We start from the raw sequence: 24,643 nt of genomic DNA, 5'->3' as shown, positions 1-24,643 counted from the left end.
AAAGATGGATTCCAGCTAAGTGCAAAACATTTTTTTAGCAATATTTCAACTGATTCAAGAGGAAGCCAATCTATTTTGTGCTATAATTTAACATCATGAATGAGGTATTGGTCCACCACAAAATGCATTGAAACAGCAGATAAAGATAAAACATATACAGGGTCATACCCAAAAGTGGTAGGGCTGATTTTTTTACAAGAATTTTAGAAGAATTTTTACAAGAATTGATGATATACTTACATTGACTGAATAATCTTCAAAATATGCTCCTTAAGCTGCTACACACTCAGTATATTGTTGCTCGCATTCCCTGTACACTTGCTGGAAATTTTCTTTCGGGATGCCATTGATGACCCTCGTCAAGGCCTCTTTAACGGCCTTTATTGAGTCAAAATGTTTTCACTTGAGCTGTCTTTCATCAGGAAGAAGTCCAGTGGTGCCAGATCAGGAGAATGGGGCGGGTGCAGCAACATGGCAATGCCGTATTTGGCCAGGAGCAGTCTGATGTGAAGCACACCATGGTATGGCGTGCTCAGAATATTTGGCACCATCTTGGCGCACACCTTGCACATGGCCAAATCCAGTGAAATAATGCATTGGATGTTGGATGCAGACAGACCCAACTGGTCTGCAATTTCTTCACTGGTTAAGCATTGGTCTGTGTTCAGCAATGTCCTCACTCTGTCCACATTCTTGATCATATCGAGGGCCTCAGTTGCCGTCCAACTGAGTTTTGCACAAAACTTCACAGAATTACGTTGCTCTAAATTCAGATTCATTTTGTTATTCGACGTGGACAAAAAACTTGCTTCACTAAAAATGGTGTCCTCACTCAACAACAGCCCACATGCAACTGATGTTGGTGTCAGTCTGTTGCTAAAGGAAATTGAAAGCAGGTAAATTTCCAGGCAAAAGGCATGAGACATGAATGTTTTGCCTTGTACAAACTGAACTTAGTAGATAGTACAGAAATGAACTTATTAATAACAATCCTAGCATGATTGATGGACATGGGTGATATTGTTTACTCATGGCCATGGAAGCCTTATAATTGATTAATTTCTAGGAGAACCAAAATTTCTAAAATTATAATAATAACAAAATATATAATAATATATTACAATATTATATAATAATATATATAATTATTATATATAAATAATAATCTTAAAAAAAGGTATCTTTGTTTAAGTTAATGCTGAAATAGAAGATTATGATGTAAAAAATTATTAAATTTTAATTCTTACAGGATGAAATTGTTTCTGTTTAGATTAATGTTATCATGATATACATAATTATGCAGAGATTTTACACTATCAATTATTTTTTATTTAAAGAAAATAAATAAAACAGGAAAATAATGTCACTTTGTTAAAAAGTTGTAATTAATGTTTTACAATGGTTTCTTAAGAGTGTAAGGGAATATTTGGGAAGAGTTAAGGAATAACAAATAATCTTCATCATTCTAATGCACTTCAATTCAATTTTTGTTGCCTTTGCACTCCTCTGTTAATAATGCTCCAGGTAATAAATGATATATCTTACATTTTTATCATCATGTTGCAGAGTGTCTTGTTATGTGCTTCTTTAATTGACCTCTCGTAGCAAATGCTTTCAAACAAAGGTCACACTTGTGTGGCTTTTCACCTGTGTGTGTCATTATGTGTGACTTTAGATTACTACTTTGATAGAATGCTTTTGAACAGATGTTGCACTTGTGCCGCTTTTCACCAGAGTGTGTCATCAAATGTGCCTTCAGATAACAACTCAGGCTGAATGCCTTTGAACAGATGTTGCACTTGTGAGGCCTTTCGTCAGTGTGTGTCACCAGGTGTGACATTAGATGACTGTGCCGTTTGAATGCTTTTGAACATACCCGGCACTTGTGTGGTGTTTCATCAGTGTGGGCAATCATGTGAGACTTTAGATTATTACTTTGAGAAAATGCTTTTGAACAGATGTTGCACTTGTATGGCTTTTCATCAGAGTGTGTCATCAAATGTGCCTTTAGATTACAACTAAGAGTGAATGCTTTAGAACAGATGTTGCACTTATGCGGCCTTTGATCAGTGTGTGTCATCAGATGTGCCTTTAGATTACACCTAAGAGTGAATGCTTTTGAACAGTTGTTGCACTTATGCGGCCTTTCACCAGTATGTGTCCTCAGGTGTGACCTTATATGACTATGGCGTTTGAATGCTTTCGAACAAACCCGGCACTTGTGTGGTATTTCATCAGTTTGGGCAATCATGTGAGACTTTAGATTACTACTTTGAGTGAATGCTTTTGAACAGATGTCACACTTGTGCAACCTTTCACTAGTGTGTGTCAACAAATGATCCTTTAGAGCATTTTTATAAGCAAATGCCCTCAAACATAATGCACATTGAAATGGCCTTTCTGCAGTATGTGTTGACATATGAATTTTGAGTTTACTTAAATGTAGAAAGGTTTTGGAGCAGAATTCACATTTGTGCTTCATCTTAAGATCATGCACCAATTTGATATGGCTTGCAATGTCATTTTTTCTCTTAAACACCTCCAAACAAACATCACATCTGAATAGCATCACCTTGTTAAGGTGGACATGCATTACATGATCCTTGAGAAGGTCCCTTTGTTCAAATACCTTGTAGCATATTTCACACACATACTGTTGAGAGGCTGAAGCTTCTTCCCTTACACTATCTTGTGTTTGGTGATTATCTGAAAGATTTGAAGAATAAGGTAAAGTAGATATTTATGAAAAAGTTAATACCTCTAATGAAAGAATTATTTTCACCAGTTTGGATTAACTCATTGATGTAAATAAATAATTATTAGTATGCATGTTCACATTCAATAATGTGTGTACATGAATGTATACAATCACAAGGAACAAAGTATCTGTCATCACCTAATGCTGACCTGAATTCAGCCTTCTTGCAGTTTTTGTTTAACCTTTATCAATGTATAAGTGCTTTTCTCTCAAGTCTTTTTGAGTCTTAGAAATCTAAAGAAGTTACAGGGGGCTAAATCCAGTGAGTGCAGGGGGGTGGACAATTGATGTCATGCTGTTATTTTTCAAAAAAACTGCATCACAAGGAGAAGGGTAGGAGCCTAATTTGGCTGCAATAAGGTATGCAAATCTTTCTTTTCATATGCAAATCCTCAGAAAAAATCCTCTGAAAAGAAATGCAAGGACACTCCAGACATCTCACAGAGTTACTTGTTTCTGTGATGATCTTCACCAATGAGTGCATTAATTTTGTCAACAGCTGTTGATGTTGAAGGGTGGCCTGAATGGGGTTGGTCTTTAATTGAATTGGTTTTCAAAAGTATAAACCACTCATAGACTCTGGTTTTCGTTAAAACAGATTTTGCATAACAGGTCTTGAGCATTACAAATTTTTCCGCTGCAAATTCAACTAAGAGGAAATAAAATTTTACTGCAGTGTGTTGCTCTGGAGAATCCACCATCATGTTTTGTTGCCAAAATGAAAAAAAAATGATCCATTGAAACAGCTTTTATTAACTACTGCAGCCCAATTTCTGTTACTTTCGTGTCCTCCTTTGTGTATCTGCAAAATTTTACCTCTTTTGTTATTATGTCAATTGGTTATTTGAACCAGCATGCTTAATCAATGAGCACCTTATCTTTTGTAAGTACATTAAGTATGTACCAAAAGTCACTCACAGCATCTTCAATATATGCCCAATAAACGAGGGATACAAACTATTTTATTTTGCTAGGTTTTATTCTATTGTTTGGATTAAAACTGCTTTTGTTGTGCAAACAAAAAGGAATATAACATAGACTTGCAGTAAAATGAACTCAGTTTTTTATTGCAAATAAACAAACGATAAAGGAAATTATCTAAAAAAAGGGTTTATAATTGTCTTACATGACTGTTCCACATGGGTTTATTTAGTGTTACCCTAGCAATACAAGTATTTTTAAATAATGACTTCAAGAAGGAACAAGAACATTTCTTAAGCATTTAAAATAAAATTAGCATTCAGGGAGGGATATATATCATTTAAGGAATGATATATTTTTTTCCACGAAAAGATTGTTAATCATCAGGGAAATTTTATACTGCTGCTTTTAACATAATGCGTAGGATTGGGACTAGGAAAGTGAGAGTATACAGCAATAAACATTAAGTTGTGCAATTAATTTGATATAATTTTTAGACATTTTTTTGGGTTTCCAGATGATTTTATTATTTCAATAATTGTGTTGATAACAAATTGTACATTTTTCTTGGCTAAATTATATGAATAACTGAATTATTTTATAGCAAATTATTTTTGCAGCTCATTTTAATGCAATGTAATTTACTCTTATTTTATTTCTATAATTTACTCTTTATGCATTTTTTAAAAAATTTTATAAATGAAAATTCTTTTTAGTTTCATTGAAGAAAATAATCAAATTTTAACACCAAATTTTTGCAGCATAAAAAGGTGCTGAATATGACTTAACTTATCTTGATAACTTATTGACAAGATCAATTGTGAGGCAGTGCTTTGAAATGACCTTGTTAAATTCAATTATTCCAAAAAATCCATTTTCTTTACTTTTGATTTGGTTACATTAAATGACTTTTTTACACTTTTAACGACTGAAAATAAAAAAAATATCAACTTTTTGCAAAATTTTATCAAGTTTACCAAGCCAATTAGGTATTTTGCCATACCAACATATCCCAGGAGAACCTTAGGGTAAATGTAAAATTAGAAGGCACTGACCTAACTCTCATCTTGGGACTAGGTTTTGGTGGCATTCAGATGGCAAACTTTCATTCTCAGGATGTCATCATGTATGTTATTTTTCTGACAACAGTTTAATCCGTGTCAACAAGGGTCTTCAGGTCGAAGTTAACCAGTTCAGGGCACTTACCATGTAGATGCTTGTTGAAACACAGGCAAAACTGTTCTCAGAAAACCACCTACATATGGCATCCCCAGAATGAAGGATGTAACTCTCATCTTAATGTTTCATTAAATCCATTGTGTAGATATCAAAATTAGTACATAATATTTGGCCTGTTAATTTGTCAAAAAGGTACATACATCTAACAAGTGCTTTGATAAGCAATTCGAGGTTTATTCCCACGGAAACTGAATGAATTAGTACAGCAGGAAACTAATATTAGGAACGAAAGTATGGGGAAATTAGAAAAAAACAAATAAATCCTTTCCTGTTGCTTCAAACAAAAGCAGTTAATACATAAATAAAAAATAATAAACATGGAAAATGAAAGAAAATAGTCTAACAGTAAATAATGGACATGTAAAAAAATAAATGAATGGCATTGATACTTTTCACATGATGTTTAGATCCTACTTTGGATAAAAAAAGATATTGAAAGGGAACATGGTTGTTTTTAGTAATTTCATTTATAGTTCGTCACTGATATAGCCTAAAATCAGCATAAAAAATCAGCATAATCGAGTAAAACAAAAGAAGAGACTTGAAAACACAGCATGATTAATATAAGATCTAGTCTGAGTAGCTAAATAAATAATATTAAATATATTAATAAATAATTGCAAAAAAGGATGATAATATTATCATATTTTTTGGCAATAAATCATACTATTTTAAATGGCCATTCAGTTATTTTTAAAACAATTTTAAAAAGTTAACTTAGTTTTTCAACAAAAAATTAGAAGTACTGCAAGGGTTAATCACCAATAGTTGTATTACACCAGAAAGTAGCAAAAGTGAAGTGTCAGCACAGCCATTAGCTGTCCTTACCTTGTTCCTGCAACACCTCCTCTTCCAGTCTTACTTGCATCTGAGGAATATCAGCATCACACTCTTCCTTAATGTCAACTTCTTCCTGACAGGGCATATTTATTTCTGCATCTTCCAAATTATCCTGCAAGATCAAAAAAAAAACAACAGATTTTTAGGATACCCATGAAAAATGTTTTTAAAACATGTTATTTTTAAATAAAGATAAAAAATTGTTAACTTGTACGCATTATATCAATATAATAAATAATATTTTAGCTGATAGCTCTTGAAAAAAAAAATTTTTTTTCTTCAAACAATTTACTTGCATTGGTTAGGATAAAAGGATTGATGTATGCAGAGAGTATGAAATACTTGTTGTGAAGTTGTCAGCCTGTTCAGTTGAGAAACACACTGCAAATGACTCTACACAGTGAAAAACACTACAAACCTCTAGCTTTAAAAAAAAAAAATGTGATGAACAGAAATGCCTCTTGAGACTTGGCCTCAGCCATATTGAAGAGATATTAAGAACCCATCAACTAAGGCTGTACACTTTGCGAACTAGTGCTAACTTCATATGCATTATAATTATGTTTAGGTAATTACCAGTTAAGGTAGGTTATGGATGGACATAACTACCAAAAAAATCTTTTGTGACTGCTAAGAAAAAAAAATCCACCGGCACACTTCACATTAAGTCCCCGTTCATCTCTGAGTACTTCTTCTCATTTACCCAATCCAAAATTCTTTTCTTGTTCATGCCCTATCCTAATTTAACTAACATTCTCTCCTCTATTCGTTTTTAGCCTCCCACTGCCAGACAATATGGTTTTCCTCCAATTTTTCCTGCCTTCATAGGATTTCTCGCACAAACCCATACCCTTGCCCAAAATGCCTAGCACTTCCTGATTCGTTTTCTTTCTGGTCAACTGCCTTTTCTCTATTCTTCTACATACCCTCATTTCAAAGCCACCAATACTTTTCTGTTAATGTCTCATATCAAATTTGAACAAGTCTTTTCTTTATATCTTTACTCCATGTCCCTGTCATCTAAACCTACCTTTTTAATGCTTCATTCCTTAGTGCAGGTTTTCTTCTTACCTCACTGCTGCATTGACAGTATTGTTGCTGAAAACCTCGATGTGAAATTGCTTTAGTTTTTGCCCTCCTTTTCCAATGCCTTGCATTTACCTTTCTTGAAAATTGCACAATATATTTCATTATTATTGATTCTTATTCCATATCTATCACATAATGGACAACCCAGCCTTACATCTCTTCTGAGCACTGCCCACCAGACCATCTGTCCTTAACTTACAACTTCCTAGTCTAAGATATGTACAGGTTAATGATTAGCCTCCTGTCCATCCTATCAATTCTTATATTCCGCATTTAACTCACTAGTTCAACCCAATTCATTATATCAAATGAGCTTTTGAAATCATCAAAACTGATAGGTACATAGTGATTGTAATCTAAATTCCTCTTGATTAATGTTCTGATTACTTCAGAAGCATTATGCATGCCTCTCCCATTCCTGAACCCAGACTAAAAATACCCTAAGTAATTATTTGCTCGACACTATCTTTTTATCGACAATACAAAGAACCACTTCAGATGTGCACTATTTCAAACTTATTGTTCTGTAGTTTTCACATAATGTGACCTTTACCTTATTTGGAAAGGAAATAAAACTTAATACATAACGTTTTCCTGCCAGATTCCTTCCGCAAAGCTTCTATGAATTAGTCCATATACTTTTCCTCCCATATTTTCCAAACCTTTTGGTAATTCTGCAAACATATTCTTTACCCATACTGCCTTATTAACTTAATCTGCTTTAAAGCCCTTTCTATGTCATCATCGGATATACCTGGACCTAACCTATATTCCTCACTGTAAGCTTACTTTTTTATGTATAAACTTGTTTACCTAAGTTCTTAACTGTTCAGTTTTTTGATATTCTCTCCATGTTTCTTGGATATTTTCTTTGTCCTAGCTTTCTTTATCTGAGTCAAGTTCTAACACTGTGTTACCATGTTGGCCTAAGTGCTTTAACAGACAGTTTTTCACATTATTTCTTTCAATTCTCTTGGATCTGTCCTATGTCAGTTATAAACTTACTCAACATATCTATAATTGTTATAATAGATCTTTTCTACTTACGTTCTGATAATGATTTAACCTTGCTAAATCATACTCTAATTTTGCCCTTCTTCTACAGACTTACCATATCCTTAATCCTGAGAACCCTAATTTTATATGCTAACAAAAATTTAGAGAACCAATAACATCCAAATATAATGGAAAGAGTCAACCCCAGCCGTACTCTTATTAATGGGCAAAGGATGGGTAAGGGAAATTGGGGAAGATATTTTTAACAGATAATATCATAAAAAATGAATTGTATTAGGTTACCATTTCATATATATATATATATATATATATATATATATGAAGTGAAAATATAAATCTCAGACATTCCACAATGACAGAATGAGAATTCTTCTTTAATATGGAATCATTCACAATTGTAGGTGTTGAACAATTAAAACCAATACTTTAAATAAATAAGAAAAGATGCTCGTCATTCTATGGATAAATTTGTTTCCAAAATGAATGGAAAAAATAACATAAGTTCAATGTTTACATGAATGTCAGCATACAAGTAAATCTTAAAAAACTAATACATTATAAAATCTGACAGAGTGGAAAATATGCCAAAATACAGCGGAATTACTTTGGCAAGGCATTGGAAATATTTGCGTACAAGGTACAAAATTGAATGCTAAGAGATAATGATGGAAAACACCATAATTATAATTTTGATTCTGGCCTTTAGTCATTTAAGAATACCTGTACGGATAACAATGCCACGTGATTGCTGATCATGATTCAATTATCATACATCAGTTACCTCGGTCCCAATTCTATTGAAAACAAAAGATATAACCTGAATTCATCATAATGCTTCCCAAAGATAAATGCGTCACTTCTGGCAATGAATGAGTGCTAACATTGTTTCAACCGGGAATGCTTCTTTCATGCAATTTGCTTGAAACTCTAGCATTGACCACTCCATGATTAGCCAAGTCATTATCGTTACTGAAGGCATGATTTGACTCCCTCCCTATATTTAACTTTCTATACCAAATATGAGCAAAGGACTGGAATTACAATAATAAAATATAACTAAAATTTGTTTTCTTTGGAGTAACTTTATGGAATTTGCATTATATAATGAAATTAAAAGTATTTATTCACTTAATCATTTAACACTTTATTTAAAGACACAATCCAGATTTCAAAAGTGAATGTCATCATCAGATGGTCCTAATAGAATCAAACTTGGTATTTATTCATTCTGATCAATGGCGGGGGTTTGGTCAGAGATGGATGGTGGCGGGATAAAATGGTTTGAAGCTTTCATGCATTGATCCATTATTTAATAGATATCCCAATGCCAAAATTCAATGCAAAGAAGGAACTTAATCTAATTAAAACGTTAGTAGTAAACAAAGGCTATTCAGAAGATAGCCAAGTCCCATTATATTAAGCCCTAATAATTTAAAATATGTCACTGCCAAATGGGACCAGGACTATATCTAGGGACCATGCCTCAAAATGTAATTAAAATAGAACCAAAGAGGAAAAATGAAATGTCGTTTTAAAGTGGTTTATGCCTTAAGAACCTGATCACTTATACTAAAGACAAAGTCCCCAAAAATGAAAGGAGAGAAATGTGTGAGTTAAAGTGATTAGAATGTAACACAAAGTGTATTGCGTGAGCTGGATGGAAAATTTAAGGAAAGAATTAAAGAACATGAAACATGTGTTAAAAATAAGAGCTTAACATTCCTCTTAGCAAAGAAACTCATCAAAAGTGCCCACTAAAGTGATTTTTTCATCATAAAACCAGATAAATTGGGAAAATATAAGCTCTCCTCAATGCACCAACACCACATTTGATGAATAAATTATGAGCAGAATTGTCATAAATTGCCTAGTATGTAATATAAAATGTCTAGCCTATATATTAGCATGGGTAGATGACATTCATATCTTTGGAAAATTATTATCCAATGTAATTAGAAGCTTAAATTTTGTTGCAACAAAATTATTAAAAACCGTTTAAAAAATTAAAAACAACTGCCTTCCGACTATGTCATTAATTATTAGAGAAGATCTCAATGGGAAAATACTAACCAATATGAATAAATAAAACATAAAAAAAGGATTTATCATTTTTCCAACGTCCACTTTACACCTATTTGGAACCTGCATTAATTTTTAATCCTTGCGCAACTATGACTAGATACTATTAGGCTGCACAATTGGTTAAAATAATTATAAATGTAACTCAAATTCAAATTACAAATTCTGTTAATAGCACAGATTACAAACTACACACTTGCAAATTTTACTTAATAATTCTTGGAGTTTCTTCATGAGGAGGAAATTTCTTCAAGAATATGGCTTTGAACCAGAAGTCATTACTACAATATACTATTTTCACACGAGATTATATTTCACATAGGTACATACGTAAATTCATAATCTTTCCCACTTTTTTACAATTTATGAAGCGTAATTACCTTTTTTAATGAACTAATTTCACTAATTTTTGAAAAGAAGGCAGTCTAAGTACTCCCATGCATGCTCTTCTAATAAACATACAAGTATTCAATTTTTTCTCACGAAAATCGTTAATGCAAACAACATTCGCAATGTTTAAGTAAATGCCCGTATTTGCCATTTGGTTATTAGCCATTTAGGCATTTCTACACTTGGGAGGAAATCTTTTTAATATAAACACGTTAATTAAACAATATGCCTAAATTCGTAACGAATATTGTAACCACGGACATTATGACATAAAAACATAACTTGAAGACAACTCACCTTTTCGGGGCTAATATTTCCCTCGTCCTGTTTGTATTCCGTTTGCCTCTCCAACATAAGATTGTTTTCGTAGCATTGCTGCTTGAACATATAGAAATCGGTCAGTATTTTAAAGCACTGATAGCAAATAAACCACGGATGGCTTCTATCCTCCACTACCTACGAAAAAAAGATTATTACGGTATTATACCCCACATATCATCTCTCAATGGAACTCTATGTATTAACAGAGTAATGCAAGGGCTTTTTATTGACCCAAAACAGGGAAATACCTAAAACTTTGTGGTAAAATTACGATAAAAGCGTCATGGTGAAAACGTAAACATTCAATGGATAGCTTACTTTCAATTCCAATAACTCTTCTATTGCTTCCCGTACCAACTGCTCAGCATCGTCGTTTTCACTAAAAATATTTGTCAACCGACCACCACGGCCAAGACATAATCTACATTTTAAACTTTCTTGTCGTGGCATCTTCGTAGCACTTAAAACTGTCAACATTAAAAACACGTAAGCAATGGTCCCAAAATGGCCGACTATGTATCGATGAGTCGTTCGTTCTGAATCGATTACGAAGCGCGAGGTGGAGAGTCGATCTTGTTATATTTTGGCTCCAAGTGATCACGAAATTCAAATAAATTTCCACTTTTTTAAATTATTTAAACTCTCACTTAATTGAGTGTAATCATTCCTTTGAACAAATAAAACTGTCGGAATAGCAAGATTTTAAAATAGCACTTGGTTCTCTAAAAATGACACAATAAACATAATATTACATTGTTCGAGGCAAAAGAGTACCTATACTTTATTTATTATTTCTACGTTGACCAACAAGTTTAATCCTTTTAAAGTGATGTTGTAATAAGACAGCTGGGTTTCCGGATAAAACATTTCCTTAAAAGTGTCATTATTCAGAGAGAAAAAATTATTCATGAATTCATTAATGGCAAATATTACCTTTTAATGTGTTGATGCCTTAAGCACAAATTACTTAATACGGCATATTTAATTGCAGTCAATGAATTTTAATAAATAAAGTTGAAACAAAACCATGGCATGGATTCTTAAACATACAACGACTGTTAGCCAAAGGTCAAATGATTTGAAATAATTATAAATAGCGAAGTTTGAATTGCTCTGTTTTTTATGATTTTAATCAGACCATTTAAATTGATAGTTCTTTTCCTCAAAACAAAGTATTTGGTATTATCCTTGTGCCCAGTAGTATGCGAAATACATGACGTTTGTAATGTGAATTAATGAAATCCGGGTTTTCGTTAACTATAAAGAGGCAAATCCAAAGTCATGTGTGAATTAATTGTCATTCCTTATTAGTAACAGCTAAAAATTAATATTTAGATTTTTCTTAACCTGTTTACTCCAGTAAAAACTTGCTATAAATCCAAGTTTTAATGGCAGTTTTGTGTTAGTATAATAATTAATAATAAATTTTTATGCATGTGTTTTCATTGAATTAACAATTTCATGCTTCATAAAAACGCATTAATGATGCATTCTGTGGATTTCTCCAAAACCGAATGCAAAAACGGCACAGTAGGACTTATAATATACTTGCATTACTCTAGGATTACGTCGGCTGATAGATGCCTGTATTATTGGTTAATCTTGAATGTTTGCATCGTAAAAATCTTTGAAATGAAAGAACGGAACAGCATTGTTTTCATTCATTTATCATTTATTACATTTATACTACAAAAGCTCATAGATATCTTAAGAAAGGCCAATTCCGATTTTCCATGACTCAGCCTTGAATTAAATCTGAGTAATCGCGAGAAAGGTTTTCATGTGTGATGTGGAATAAGATCCTCTCCTTCCAAACCAATACATTCCTTTTCCATTCAAAACAACTTCGTAACAACTGAAGAACAAAATGCAAGTGGCCAGCTTAAGAGTCTCGTATTTTGTGTGTTATTCCTATACTGAAAACTTTAAATTCTTCGTGAAGTAATGTGTGAAAAACGCTTTGTACTTCTATAGTTAGTTTTTAGTTCAATTCTTCTGTATACTTGAAAACGATCAGAATTTCCGATTAAGCTGAGTTTTAACTTAATTTTAATTTAATTGTTTACACAACAATTGTTTAAACAATGTACAATTCATACTGGAAAAAAATAAAGATTTTAATAAATTTTACAGTGAGTTCAGAAGTGTATTTCGCTGACTATTTTAATTATATGTTTAAGAAATTTCCCAGATCTGTCGATTGAATGTAATCTGTCGATTGATTGATCCTAACATTTACGAAGTAATTAATTTTTTGTTTCCCACTTTAAATCAAAGAATGCCTGTCATTCTTCATCGCCTAATAAACATGTATAAAAGGGTAGATTATTTCCATTTACCTAATTAATAGATTACAATTAAATAGCCCCAAATGTTTGGGATCGGATTAAGATTATTTATTTCAATCCTTAACTTTCCTTCTCAAATGGGTGTAACAGATGAAATACGAAATGCAAATGCCCTGCTATAAAGTTGTATACTTAGTTTTTTCAGCGGTTTTAATAAATTTTAATTCAAGTTCAATAAATGTTGACATATTGCATTATTTTTCTAACGTTAGATTGTCCAGTAAATCATTCTGCGTACTCTAAAACCTTCATAATGTGCGATAAACACGCATTTGAAGTCTGCAGATTATGTTTTAACACTCGCGGTCTGTTGATCAATGTTTTCGGCGAGAATAGTAAATTACAAATCATGCTGGAAAACACTATAGAGGATATAATAGATGCCTAAGTAAGTTCAGTTGTCTGCTTTAGGTGTTTCAAAAATTGTGTTTGTAAGATATCTTAAATGAATTGGTATTTGGTTAATATATTCTGTACATTGTTGTCTAAATGTATGTTGAAGTTTAGGCGAGAGGAGTTACGTGCATTCTATTGTTAATACATGGTTATGGCATATTCAATTAGGTTGTGGAGGATGAAAATTATCCCTGGTTGGTATGTTCTGCCTTCATGGAGAAGCTAACGGAATTCTCTAATCACATCCAAGAGGGGAAGCTATCTTTCTAGGAGTTATGTAATAACCAATCGAGAAGAGGTCAGTTGTATCTAATAATATGAACAATATTAAAAAGGAGGACAAATTTGGCTAAAAATTAATATTTCCTGTCATGTTCCTCGATTAAAATGAAAATATATCATTTTACCGTCTCTGCGATTTATAGCAGTCATTTGAATTTTATCGAAAATACCACTTTTTCAGGATAGAGTAATGTAAACATTGAAATTCGAATTTGATTTTATGTACAATTTATCTAGAAAGATGGTGTTGATTTTTTCAAAAGTGTTGAAAATTCAGTTTCATTGACTTTGGAACTTGAATGACAAAAAAACACTTGCACATTGAGCAAAAAATTGGCTTTTTGGGTGAAAAATAGTCAGCCCTTCTTAGTCTTTGAAGCAGTTTGCATCATTTATTTATTTAGTTCCATAATAGTATCAAGCCGATGACTTTGGACAAATAAAAAACATTGTGCCTTCCTGTATAGTGCACCAATGTCATCCCAACTCTTTAGACTTTTCATATCCTCACACCGTATCTTGTCAAAGGTTCCCTTTTCTAAAAGTGAATTACCTCTGTTTATTATTTAACTAATTACATATTCGGCTGTTGTATTTCTTTGGCAAGATTAATAAAATTGATATTTGAATAAATGAATAATGGCATTTTAATGCTTTGTAATGCATTCCTGGTGAAACTGAGAAGGAGTATTCTGACAGCTTGATTGGCAGTGATGCTATTGACAAGAGGGCTGTGGCATCCCAGATGACATGATCATTGTCAAAGAGGAGGTTGACATTGCCATTAGCTGATCTACTTCTCCAGTAGGGGATAATCATTCATCAATTTTTGCATCTATGCATGAGGATAGAAGTCATGGGTCAGACATGGTAACATTGCAACTGATCATACATATTCCAGTATTAAAATAATGTGCATTCTTGGGGAAAATAAATTTATAATTTAAATTACTTCATTCAATTCTTCGCCTACAAATTCATTCAATTCTTCACCTCCACTCCCTTCCTAGTTCTCTTCCCCTGAAAGTATGATAGGAGCAACAAGCCATTGACATTGGACAAATGACAATCAGTCTGCATTACTGTATAGTGCACCAATTCCTTCCTTAATTTTTAGACTTTCCATAGCATCAGACAGCAGTTTTACAATTCTTTTTACACTAGTTGTGTATACTTATTATTTAATGCTTAAATCTACTTAAATCTCAGTATTTATTATCTAACTTATACGTATCTGAGTCACCTGGCATTGTTCATGCATACCTATGTCTTTTAGTGTCATAATAAAGAGAAACTAATGGCTAATCTTCATCTTTAACCTGCAGAACTAAATTCCTTTCTTCATGCAGTGATTTCTTGTGAATAAACTCTCGTCTCCGAACTAAACACCATCTCTTCTTTGCCATTTATCTTATTACAATTTTAAATCACTATCATAAGTTAGAAATGCTGCCCTATTTTCCCGAATGTACTCATGATTTATTGTCCTATAAAGGTGGAAAATCCTATCAATTTTTTTCTCATTATAATTGCATGGTAAGTAGACCAGAATGATGATCAAGGGTGTCGATTCCATATGCACTTATACCAATAATAATTTATCAGTTGATAGGTCTATGATAACTTCACTTTTATCACCATTTTCATTTATTATTTTGTCCATCCTTAATATAATATCATGAATATCAGCGTTACAGGGCGCGTTAATTTGTAATGCCAGGGTCCATCCAAGACAAAGCCACACAGGTTTTGAAATAAATGATTAGAAGTTTAATGACATGTTATTTAGATGGAATATTTATTCACCTTATGCATGTGATTCAAAGGAAGAAAAAGTAGCAAAAATTCACCAAGAAAATAGGATTATTTACTGGGAAGCCTTGGTTTGAGGAAGGTAGAGGAAGGGGTGTGCGAAGATGATGGGATATACCTTGGGGAGGAAAATCACCCCCTCCATCTCTCTCTCCCCCTTGTCCTCTAAACACAATTTTGAAACTTCTTTGAATGGATGGTATGTCATTTTTTCTTCTCTTTGATATCAGCCCTATTGTTTTAAGAATCCAACTTACCTGCAAAGGGTAGGACATACTTCTGCCTGTCTCTTTCACACCTCTGACTCTGAAGGCATTAGTTCAAGCTCCTCAGATCAGCTAAGCTCCATTATGGAGAAGTTCATATGGGCCAAGTGCCTTCCCATATGGAATGATTTTGAATACATGTTACATTATTATATGTTATCATTTTGAAATGTGTGTTTTTTAACATAGTTAGACCTTAAATAACATATACGTGTGTATATATGTATGTGTGTGTATACATATATATGTGTATGCATATATGTGTATATATATATATATATATATATATATATATATATATATATATATATATATATATATATATATATATATATATATATATATATATATATATATATATATATATATAATGTAAGCATCTCATTTATGTGAATATTAATGTTGGTAAAGAAGGAACTAATTAAGTGTAGATTGAATAATTATCTCTTTTTTAAAAGAAATTTATATAACATAACAATTATTGATTATGAAGCTTTAACATTATCATTCTTAAAAATATATTTCACATATATATATTGTCTGTCAACAGTATGTATAGAGGAATGATTTTGTATACATATTACATTATTATATGTTATATGTATGTTATTATTTTGAAGTGTGTCTTCATGTGTGACCTTAAATAACTACTCTTAATAAACCTTTTGGAACATATAATGCAATTGAATGGCTTTTCACTGGTGTATCAACTTGTGAGACTTAATCTGACTGTTGAAAGTGAATTCTGTATCACATATGTGATGCATATCTGGCTTTTCACCAGTATGTGTCAACATGTGAGTCTTTAAATTACACTTCTGGGTAAAAGTTTTTGGACATATCCTGCACTTGTGTGGCCTTTCACCAGTGTGTATTAACATGTGAGTCTTTAGACTACTACTCTGGGTAAAAGTTTTTTGACATATCCTGCACTTGTAAGGCTTTTCGCCAGTGTGTGTCAAGATGTGTGACTTTAGATTGCTCTTGACAGCAAATGCTTTTAGACACAACTGACACTTGTGTGGCTTGTCACCAGTGTGTGTCAACATGTGAGTCTTTAGAGTAGAATTCTTGGTAAAGGAATTGTGACATATCCTGCACTTGTAAGGCTTGTCACCAGTGTGTGTCAACATGTGAGTCTTTAAACTAGAATTTATGGTAAATGTTTTCTGACATATCCTACACTTGTATGGCCTATCACCTGTGTGTGTCAACATGTGCCTCTTTAAAGTACCAATACAAGTAAATACTTTAGAACAGATCTCACATATGTGTGCCCTTCCTTCAGTATGTGTCAACACGTGCATCTGTAAATGTATCTTTCCAGCAAAACCTTTAAAACACAATGCACATTGGAAATGTTTTTTCCGAGTATGTGTCAACATGTGAATTTTGAGTTTACTTAAATATAGAAAGTTTTTGGAGCAGAATTCACATTGGTGCTTCTTCTTAAGAGCATGCACCAATTTGATATGACTTGCAAGGTCAATTTTTCTCTTAAATACCTCCAAACAAACATCACATCTGAATTGCATCATTTTCTTAAGGTGCTTATGCATTACATGATCTTTGAGAAGGCCCTTTTGTTCAAATACCTTGTAGCAAATTTCACAAATATATCTTTGAGAGGCTGAAGCATCTTCCCCTACATTAACTTGTTTTCGGTGTTCATCTGAAAGATTTGAAGGATAAGGTAAAGTATATACTCATTAAAAAATAAATACTTCTGATGAAAAAATTGTTTTCACCAGTTGGAATACACTAATTAATGCAAAATTATAATTATAGATATGCATGTTCACATTCAATCATATATGTGTACATGAATTTGCATACAATCGAATGTCTAGTCTTTTCCTGTAGAAATTCATCACTCTATGTATGCATTTTAGCAACATCAGCTGTGCTTAAATCCCAGGAACAAAGCATGTAATCAAATAATGCTGACCTGAATTGGGCTTTCTAGCAATTTTGATTTTACCTTCCTCATTGTCAAGTGCTTTCCTTTCAAGGCTCTTTTGAGCCAGAGAAACCCAAAGAAGTTACAGGGAGCTAAACTCAGCCTTTCACGCAATGTTTAGATCTTACTTGGGGAAAAACATAACATATTGAAAGTGAAAATGGTTGTTTTGGGTTATTTCATTTATAATTCCTAACTGATTATATTTAAAATCAGAATAATCAAGCAAACAAAGAAATGGCTTGAAAACACAGCAAGATTATTAAAAGATCTAGTCTGAGGAGCTTAATAAATAATATTAAATATGTTCGTAAATAATTGCAAATAAGAGATGACAATATTATCATCTTTTTGCAATTTATCATACTGTTTTAAATGGCCTTTAAGTTATTTTAAATAAAATTCTATAAAGTTAACTCAGTCTTTCCAAAATGCATTAATGGTACTGCAAGGGTTAATCAACAGTAGTTGTATTACACCAGAAAGTAGCAAAAGTGAAGTGACAGCAGAGTCCTTAGCTTTCCTTACCTTGTTCATGCAACACCTCCCCTTCCAGTCTTACTTCCATCTGAGGAATTTCAGTATCACAATCTTCCTTAATGTTTACTTCCTCCTCAGAGAGCATACTTATTTCTGCATCTTCCAAATTATCCTGCAAGATCAAAGAAAAAAAATTACAGATTTTCAGGATATCCATGAAAAATGTTTGAAAAACATGTTTTTTCTAAAATTAAGATGAAAAAAATGTTAACTCGCATACATTAAATTGTTAAAACAAATAATATTTTAGCTGATACCTCTTGAAAAAATTTTTTCTTCAAATAATTTACTTGCATTGGTTAGGATGATAGGATTAATGTATGCAGAGATAATCAGAGACTTGCTGTAAAGTTGTCACCCAGTTCTGTTGAGAAACACAAGACAAATAACTACATATGACTCTACAGGGTGAAAAACTCTTAAAACCCCTTGTTTTAAAAAAATTGATAAACAGAAATGCCCCTTGAGACTTAATTATTCTAAGGCCTTTGTTTAATGGAACAGATAATAAGAATCCATCAAACAAGGCTGTACACTTTGTAAACATGTAATAACTTCATATGCATTGTAATATTGTTTAGGTAATTACCAGTTAAGATGGATTATGGATGGACATAAATACCAAATAAATATTTTGGGACTGCTAACAAAACAAAATCCAGTGACATACTTTACATTAAGCCCCCCTTCATCTCTGAGTACTTTTACCTCTACTTGGTAAATGATTAGCCTTCTGTTTATCCTATCCATTCCTATTTTCTGCATTTTACTCTAGTTCATCCCAATTCAACCTAACAAACGAGCTTTTGAAATCAAGTAGTAGTATTCAGGGAAGGCAACCAACAGCCAAGGTTATTTGCACCATAGGGGATGGATGGGAAAGGTTGAAGGGTGGAGAGAAACTCAGCATTGGCATTAGCCAACTCATTATGAAAGGTGCCAAGGGGTATGCAGCTTAACGTCCCATCTGACGGATGCATACTCACTCAATTGCCCTCCACAAATCTCCTCAAGCTGGGATTGAGATACCTCTAAAAATATTCTACACTGCCAGGATTTGAACGCGGGCCCTCTGGGTAGGAAGCCAGTACATTAGTCCCCAAACCATCTCGATCCTCTTTTGAAATCAACAAAACAGATAAGTACATACTGATTTTAATATAAATTCTTCTCAATTAATGTTCGCATTAGTTGTTACTAAACTAGACTAAAAATCCTCTACATATTTTTTCCTTGACTATCCTTTTATCGACAAATCCAAAGAACCACTTTAGATGTGCAGTATTTCAAATTTATTGTTCCGTAGTCCTGATATGACCTTTACCTTGTTTGGAAAGGAATTAAAACTTATCATACAAACTTTTCTGGCCAGATTCCTTCCTCTACACTATTACAAATCAGTCCATATACTCTTCCTCCAAAATTTCCCAAAACCTTTTAGTAATTCTGCAAACATATTGTGTACCCCTACTGCCTTATTTAACTTAATCTGCTTTATAACCCTTCTATGTCCTCATTGAGTATGGCTAGACCTAGGCTATCTTCTTCACAGTCATCTTACCTTTCTGTGTATAAACTTTTTTTAAACAGTTTTACACAATATTCCTTTCAATTCTCTTAGATATTTTCTATGTCAGCTATAATCTTAGTCAACTCATCTCTAATTGCTAGCATACATCTTTCCTTCTTACTATCTGGTAGCGATTTAAACCTTGCTGAATAATACCCTAATTTTGTCCAGAATTATATATATCATATCCTTGTATAATCCTGAGAACCCTCATTCTATATGCTACCAAAAATTACCAGGAATTAATAGGCCACCACATTTAACCCATAGCCAATTCAAACCCTTCTTTGATGCAAAATTTGTACAACTTTCTGGAACATTGACACTCAATCCGAATTCCTTAGAGCATGACAATTCTCAAAGCCACAGTATACATTGCATTCCCTAAAGAATGAAAGCTTAGAAGCCATGAACTTTAAGCCTACAAACCACAACAAACCTCATCCATTTATTTCCTCTTCCAACTGACCCAACCAGTCTTCATCCAAAATTCTTTCAAATTTAAGGACAAATTATGTCTGCAAAACAAGGGAGATTCGAAAAGTAGGGTCCCTTATTTTTTTTCATGAAAAATGAAATTTATTCTCAATGTTGCAAACATCTTTGGAAAGGTTGAGCATTTAGCTATTTTTCTACATTGTCGTCTTGATAATCAATCACTTTTTGCATCCTTTTGGGCAGCTCTTAATACCAGAATCATACCTTTCTCCTGCTGCATCAGGAAGCCAACTGCTGACCGCTTCCCCAATATAAATTCATTGCCATTTAGTGAAAGAGTATGTTGAGAGTTGTAAAGACATCAAAAACATGCTAAAAAGTGCAGGTTGTTGTTAGATGCTAGGAAAATTTCCTAGATTAGAAGCCATCAGGGTGGCTGAAGTTGCCAGAATCAACGGTGGCCTTAACTGACAAGTTTGCCAACAATAGCCTGGAAATTATTCTTTATGCGATTGAAAAGGCCTTAATGAATACTTAATGAAAACTTTTCTGTGCAGAATATTGTGTCAAAGGTTCTTGGTTGCATCAACTTGTCTCATCAAAGGAGTGTGTTTACATCATGACAATACATATGAACATGGCTTCACATCAAATGACCAGCCTACTTCAACTGGTCATTTGATGTGAAGATAGATGAATGAAGGTTTCATGAATGAATTTGGCAGGAATATCATCAAATAACCTCTTTAAAGCCTGGACATTGCCCCCAGTGATAACCTCTTGTTTTCTGTTTTCCAAACATGCCTTTGAGGACAGAAGTTCAAGGTAGACGAGGAAGTGCAAGAAGCAGATGTCAGTTAACTAAATGTTGCGGAATGAGAAAGGTATGACTCAAGTATTTAAAAGTGGCTTACATAGATGAAAAATATGAGTGATTGTCAAGGTAACTCTAAATGCTTAGGCTTTCCTATGACATACAGAAATTTGAGAATAAATATGATATTCATTATAAAAAAATATAATATCTTACCTTCAAAATTTCCCTTGTAAAATGTGGTACAATAGACCCTTACAATAGAATTTTAACCCTTCAGTCTGAATGAAACAGACCAACAATCACCAGTAAATTTATTTCAACTGGGGCCACCTATCACAAACAAAATTCTTCATCCCTTTCTCATTCAGTCTGTGGCTTCTGTTCCTACAAGAACACTACCCTCCAATAAAAATAATGGGACCAGCTACTTGATTGTCTCAGAAAAAATGGGTACCCTGAAAAACTGCTGAATAATTAAATTCTCAAACCTTAACCTAATAAACTCCTCTCCTTCATCCAAACTGCCTGAAAAGTCCCAACCTGATAAACAGTTCTTTATCCAAAAACCATAAAATTAAATAACCTATGAACTTTTCTCAATTACTCATAAGATTCAGTGCACTAAAGTTTTATTGCTACATTGTCCCTCTATTTTAAATGCCCATAAAACTGGTGGGACATTTGCATCTTCAAGTCCACCTGCAAGTAGCCCCATCACTTCTAAGCACAGTCAGCAAATGCAACTGCACGTACTGCATTTTTTCAGACCCTATAACTTGCATCCTATCAAATTGCAACCCAACACCACCTGCAGCACAAAAAACATTATATTTGAATCTACAGTAACTTCTGTCTAGCCTATTACATAAGTCAATGAAACATAACCCTTTCCCTTTTCATCATATCCAATACTATTGGTTATGATTGGTTACAATGACCTTCCCAAATCCACCAACCAGGGCCCCTTTGAATAGTAGAATATCTACTTAGATGTTTTTTCCATCCCATATTAATTGTATCAGAACATTGCATCCAGCCCTATTAGCTGCAGAATAACAGAACACCTAAACAGCATCTCTACAAATCTGATTCACCCTTATAGTCTTTACATGGCACAAACTGCATTTCCTACTTTAAAACTGACAAATCACTACATTAACCTTTTTGAATACACCCCACCTTATTTGAATCACCTCCATGATCCTGACATCTCATTAAAGTCCTTACTTTGCAAAAGCTATGTATTTCCTGTTGTTGAAATTAAATCCTGCTTAAAAGGACACCATTAGAGGGATCTTTAAGTTTTATCAAAGAATTGTTCATTCAAATTCCTAATGACCTCCCCAAATCCACCTACCAGGGCACCTTCGAACCGTAGAACATCTGCTTAGAAGTTTTTTTCACCCCAAATAGAATTAAATCTATTTCAAGGCATTTTATCATGTATTACAAAAATTTAATTTTAAAAATTTAATTTTTAAAATTAATCCCAAGAATTTTTTCACAAACCTTGTACCTGCCATGCTACACAATAGTCATTACCTATCCTAACAGTTTACTTAGCTTCATAATCCTGGGCTCATCTCATCTCATCCTAAGAAATAAATCTCTACATTCAGCTAATTGAATACATGATTCATATCATAAGTGGCATTTTCATGCTTTTGCCATTTTATTTTAAAGGAGTTACATATATGGACCATCGCAAAAATGCTATAAGGCTAAAAATATGTCTTGCTCATAAAGACCTATACCATTAACTTGGATAAATACCGTTACATTTATGGCATGACAAATAAACATCTGTTCTTCTCAAGGTAGTCATGATTTGAAAAATTAAGCTTTAGTCAATATGGCATAAATGCTTCAATTTACCCCACCTCAAGTAAAGTCCCTTCCTGAATATGAACATTGTGGTCCACTTCCTCCTTGCTCGCTGGAATTACAATAATCTCTGGTTCTTCAACATCCATCTTTTCCCTTTTCACTGTGATCTGTACATAATTGTTAAAAAGGTTGAAAAATATCAAAAAAATTAGACTAGCAGTGTATAAATTGAAATTGAGTGCATGATCAACAATTTCTATTAAATGATAATGATTGCGATGCATGCAATTTTAAATTAAACAGCAAGGCTTTCATGCTAATACATTATGATTATGACATAACAGATTTCCAATTAAACATGTGGGCAGACACATACATACACATAGCTAGAAGAGCTAGATATCACAGCAAAAACAAATTAATAAGATAAATAATTGTAAAATCCAAAAACAGATGACCTGTTTGCCAATTTTAATATATAGGGAGTAGAATTATTTTAAGATGTGGATGAATAAAAATGAATTATATAATGTTATAATTGGACATACATGAAGAGAAACTTAAAATCTAAGACATTCCACAATGACTAAATGCAAATTCTTCTTTAATCAGGAATATTCAAAATTGTATGTTTTGACCATATGACCCTATAACTTATACGTTTTAAAAATTAAATGCTAGTCATTTTCTTGGCAAATTGTTTCCAAGGTTAAATAAAAAACTAACATTGAGTATATGTTTACATAAATGAAATATTTCTGCATATAAGTACATCTGTTAAAAACTAATACATTAATGAATCTGACAGAGTGGTAAACATACCAAAAACATAGGAATAACTTTGGCAATGCATTGTAAAAAACTGTATCGAAAATTAATTATTTTTAAAATGTATACAAAATGAATGTTAAGATATGATGATGAAAACCACGAAAATTGTAATCAGAATAAAGCGTGTAATGGAAAGTCAGACAAAGTAATCTTACCCATGCTCTTATAATAAAGTATAAGTGTAAGTATACAATTTTTTACCTTTCTGCATATCTAATGCATACAATATACGCAATTTTTAAGTCAATGCCCGTATTTGTCATTTTGTCATTAGACATTTGTACTTTAGAGCGGAAATTCATTTAATAGAAACACGTTTATTAATGAATATACCTTACTTTCCCTAATGCATATTGTTATAACGAACATTGCTCAGATTATTATACAATAAAAACATACGTTGAACAAAACTCACCTTGGAAGAACTAATATTTCTCTCTTCGTGTTTGTTTTCCGCTTGCCTCTCCAACATAAGACTGTTTTCATAGCATTGCTGCTTAAACATATAGAAATCGGTCAGTATTTTAAAGCACTGATAGCAAATAAACCACGGGTGGCTTCCATCCCTCACTACCTACGAAAACAAGATTATCAAGCTTATAAACCCCAAACATCTTCTCTCCAAAGAACTCTAATTATTAACATAGTAATGCAAAGGCATTTTTTGACATAAAACCGGGAACAACCAAAAACTTTGCGGTAAAATTGCGATAAAAGCGTCATGGTGAAAACGTAAACATGTAATTGATTGGCCTACTTTCAATTCCAATAACTCTTCTATTGCTTCCCGCACCAACTGCTCAGCATCGTCGTTTTCACTAAAAATATTTGTCAACCGACCACCACGGCCAAGACATAATCTACACCTTAAACTTTCTTGTCGAGCCATCTTCGTAGCACTT

General features: G+C 32.9%; 1 protein-coding gene across 1 annotated transcript; it reads right to left on the bottom strand.

Moving 5' to 3' along the window:
• Positions 1-828: 828 nt before the first annotated feature.
• LOC139691280 (uncharacterized) lies at positions 829-24,297 on the bottom strand. Its single transcript, XM_071589035.1, has 6 exons — positions 24,157-24,297; positions 22,964-23,077; positions 18,247-18,370; positions 5,747-5,857; positions 2,630-2,706; positions 829-876 (listed from the first exon to the last, which is right to left on the bottom strand). The coding sequence occupies exons 1-6, from the start codon at positions 24,244-24,246 to the stop codon at positions 829-831; spliced, it is 564 nt and encodes a 187-aa protein (XP_071445136.1). The 5' UTR covers positions 24,247-24,297.
• Between the last annotated feature and the right edge of the window lie 346 nt (positions 24,298-24,643).

This window comes from Hetaerina americana, unplaced genomic scaffold (genome assembly GCF_022747635.1).
Source record: "Hetaerina americana unplaced genomic scaffold, ioHetAmer1.1.p SCAF_319, whole genome shotgun sequence".
NCBI lineage: Eukaryota > Metazoa > Arthropoda > Insecta > Odonata > Calopterygidae > Hetaerina > Hetaerina americana.
This window is presented reverse-complemented; position numbering and strand designations above follow the sequence as displayed.

Coding starts and splice junctions, on each gene's coding strand:
- LOC139691280 (XM_071589035.1), bottom strand. CDS start 24,246: ATGTTTAAGCAGCAATGCTATGAAAACAGTCTTATGTTGGAGAGGCAA. Junction 23,078..24,156: donor GAAATATTAGTTCTTCCAAG/GTGAGTTTTGTT, acceptor AATTATGTACAG/ATCACAGTGAAAAGGGAAAA. Junction 5,858..18,246: donor GGAGGTGTTGCATGAACAAG/GTAAGGAAAGCT, acceptor ATAATTTGGAAG/ATGCAGAAATAAATATGCCC.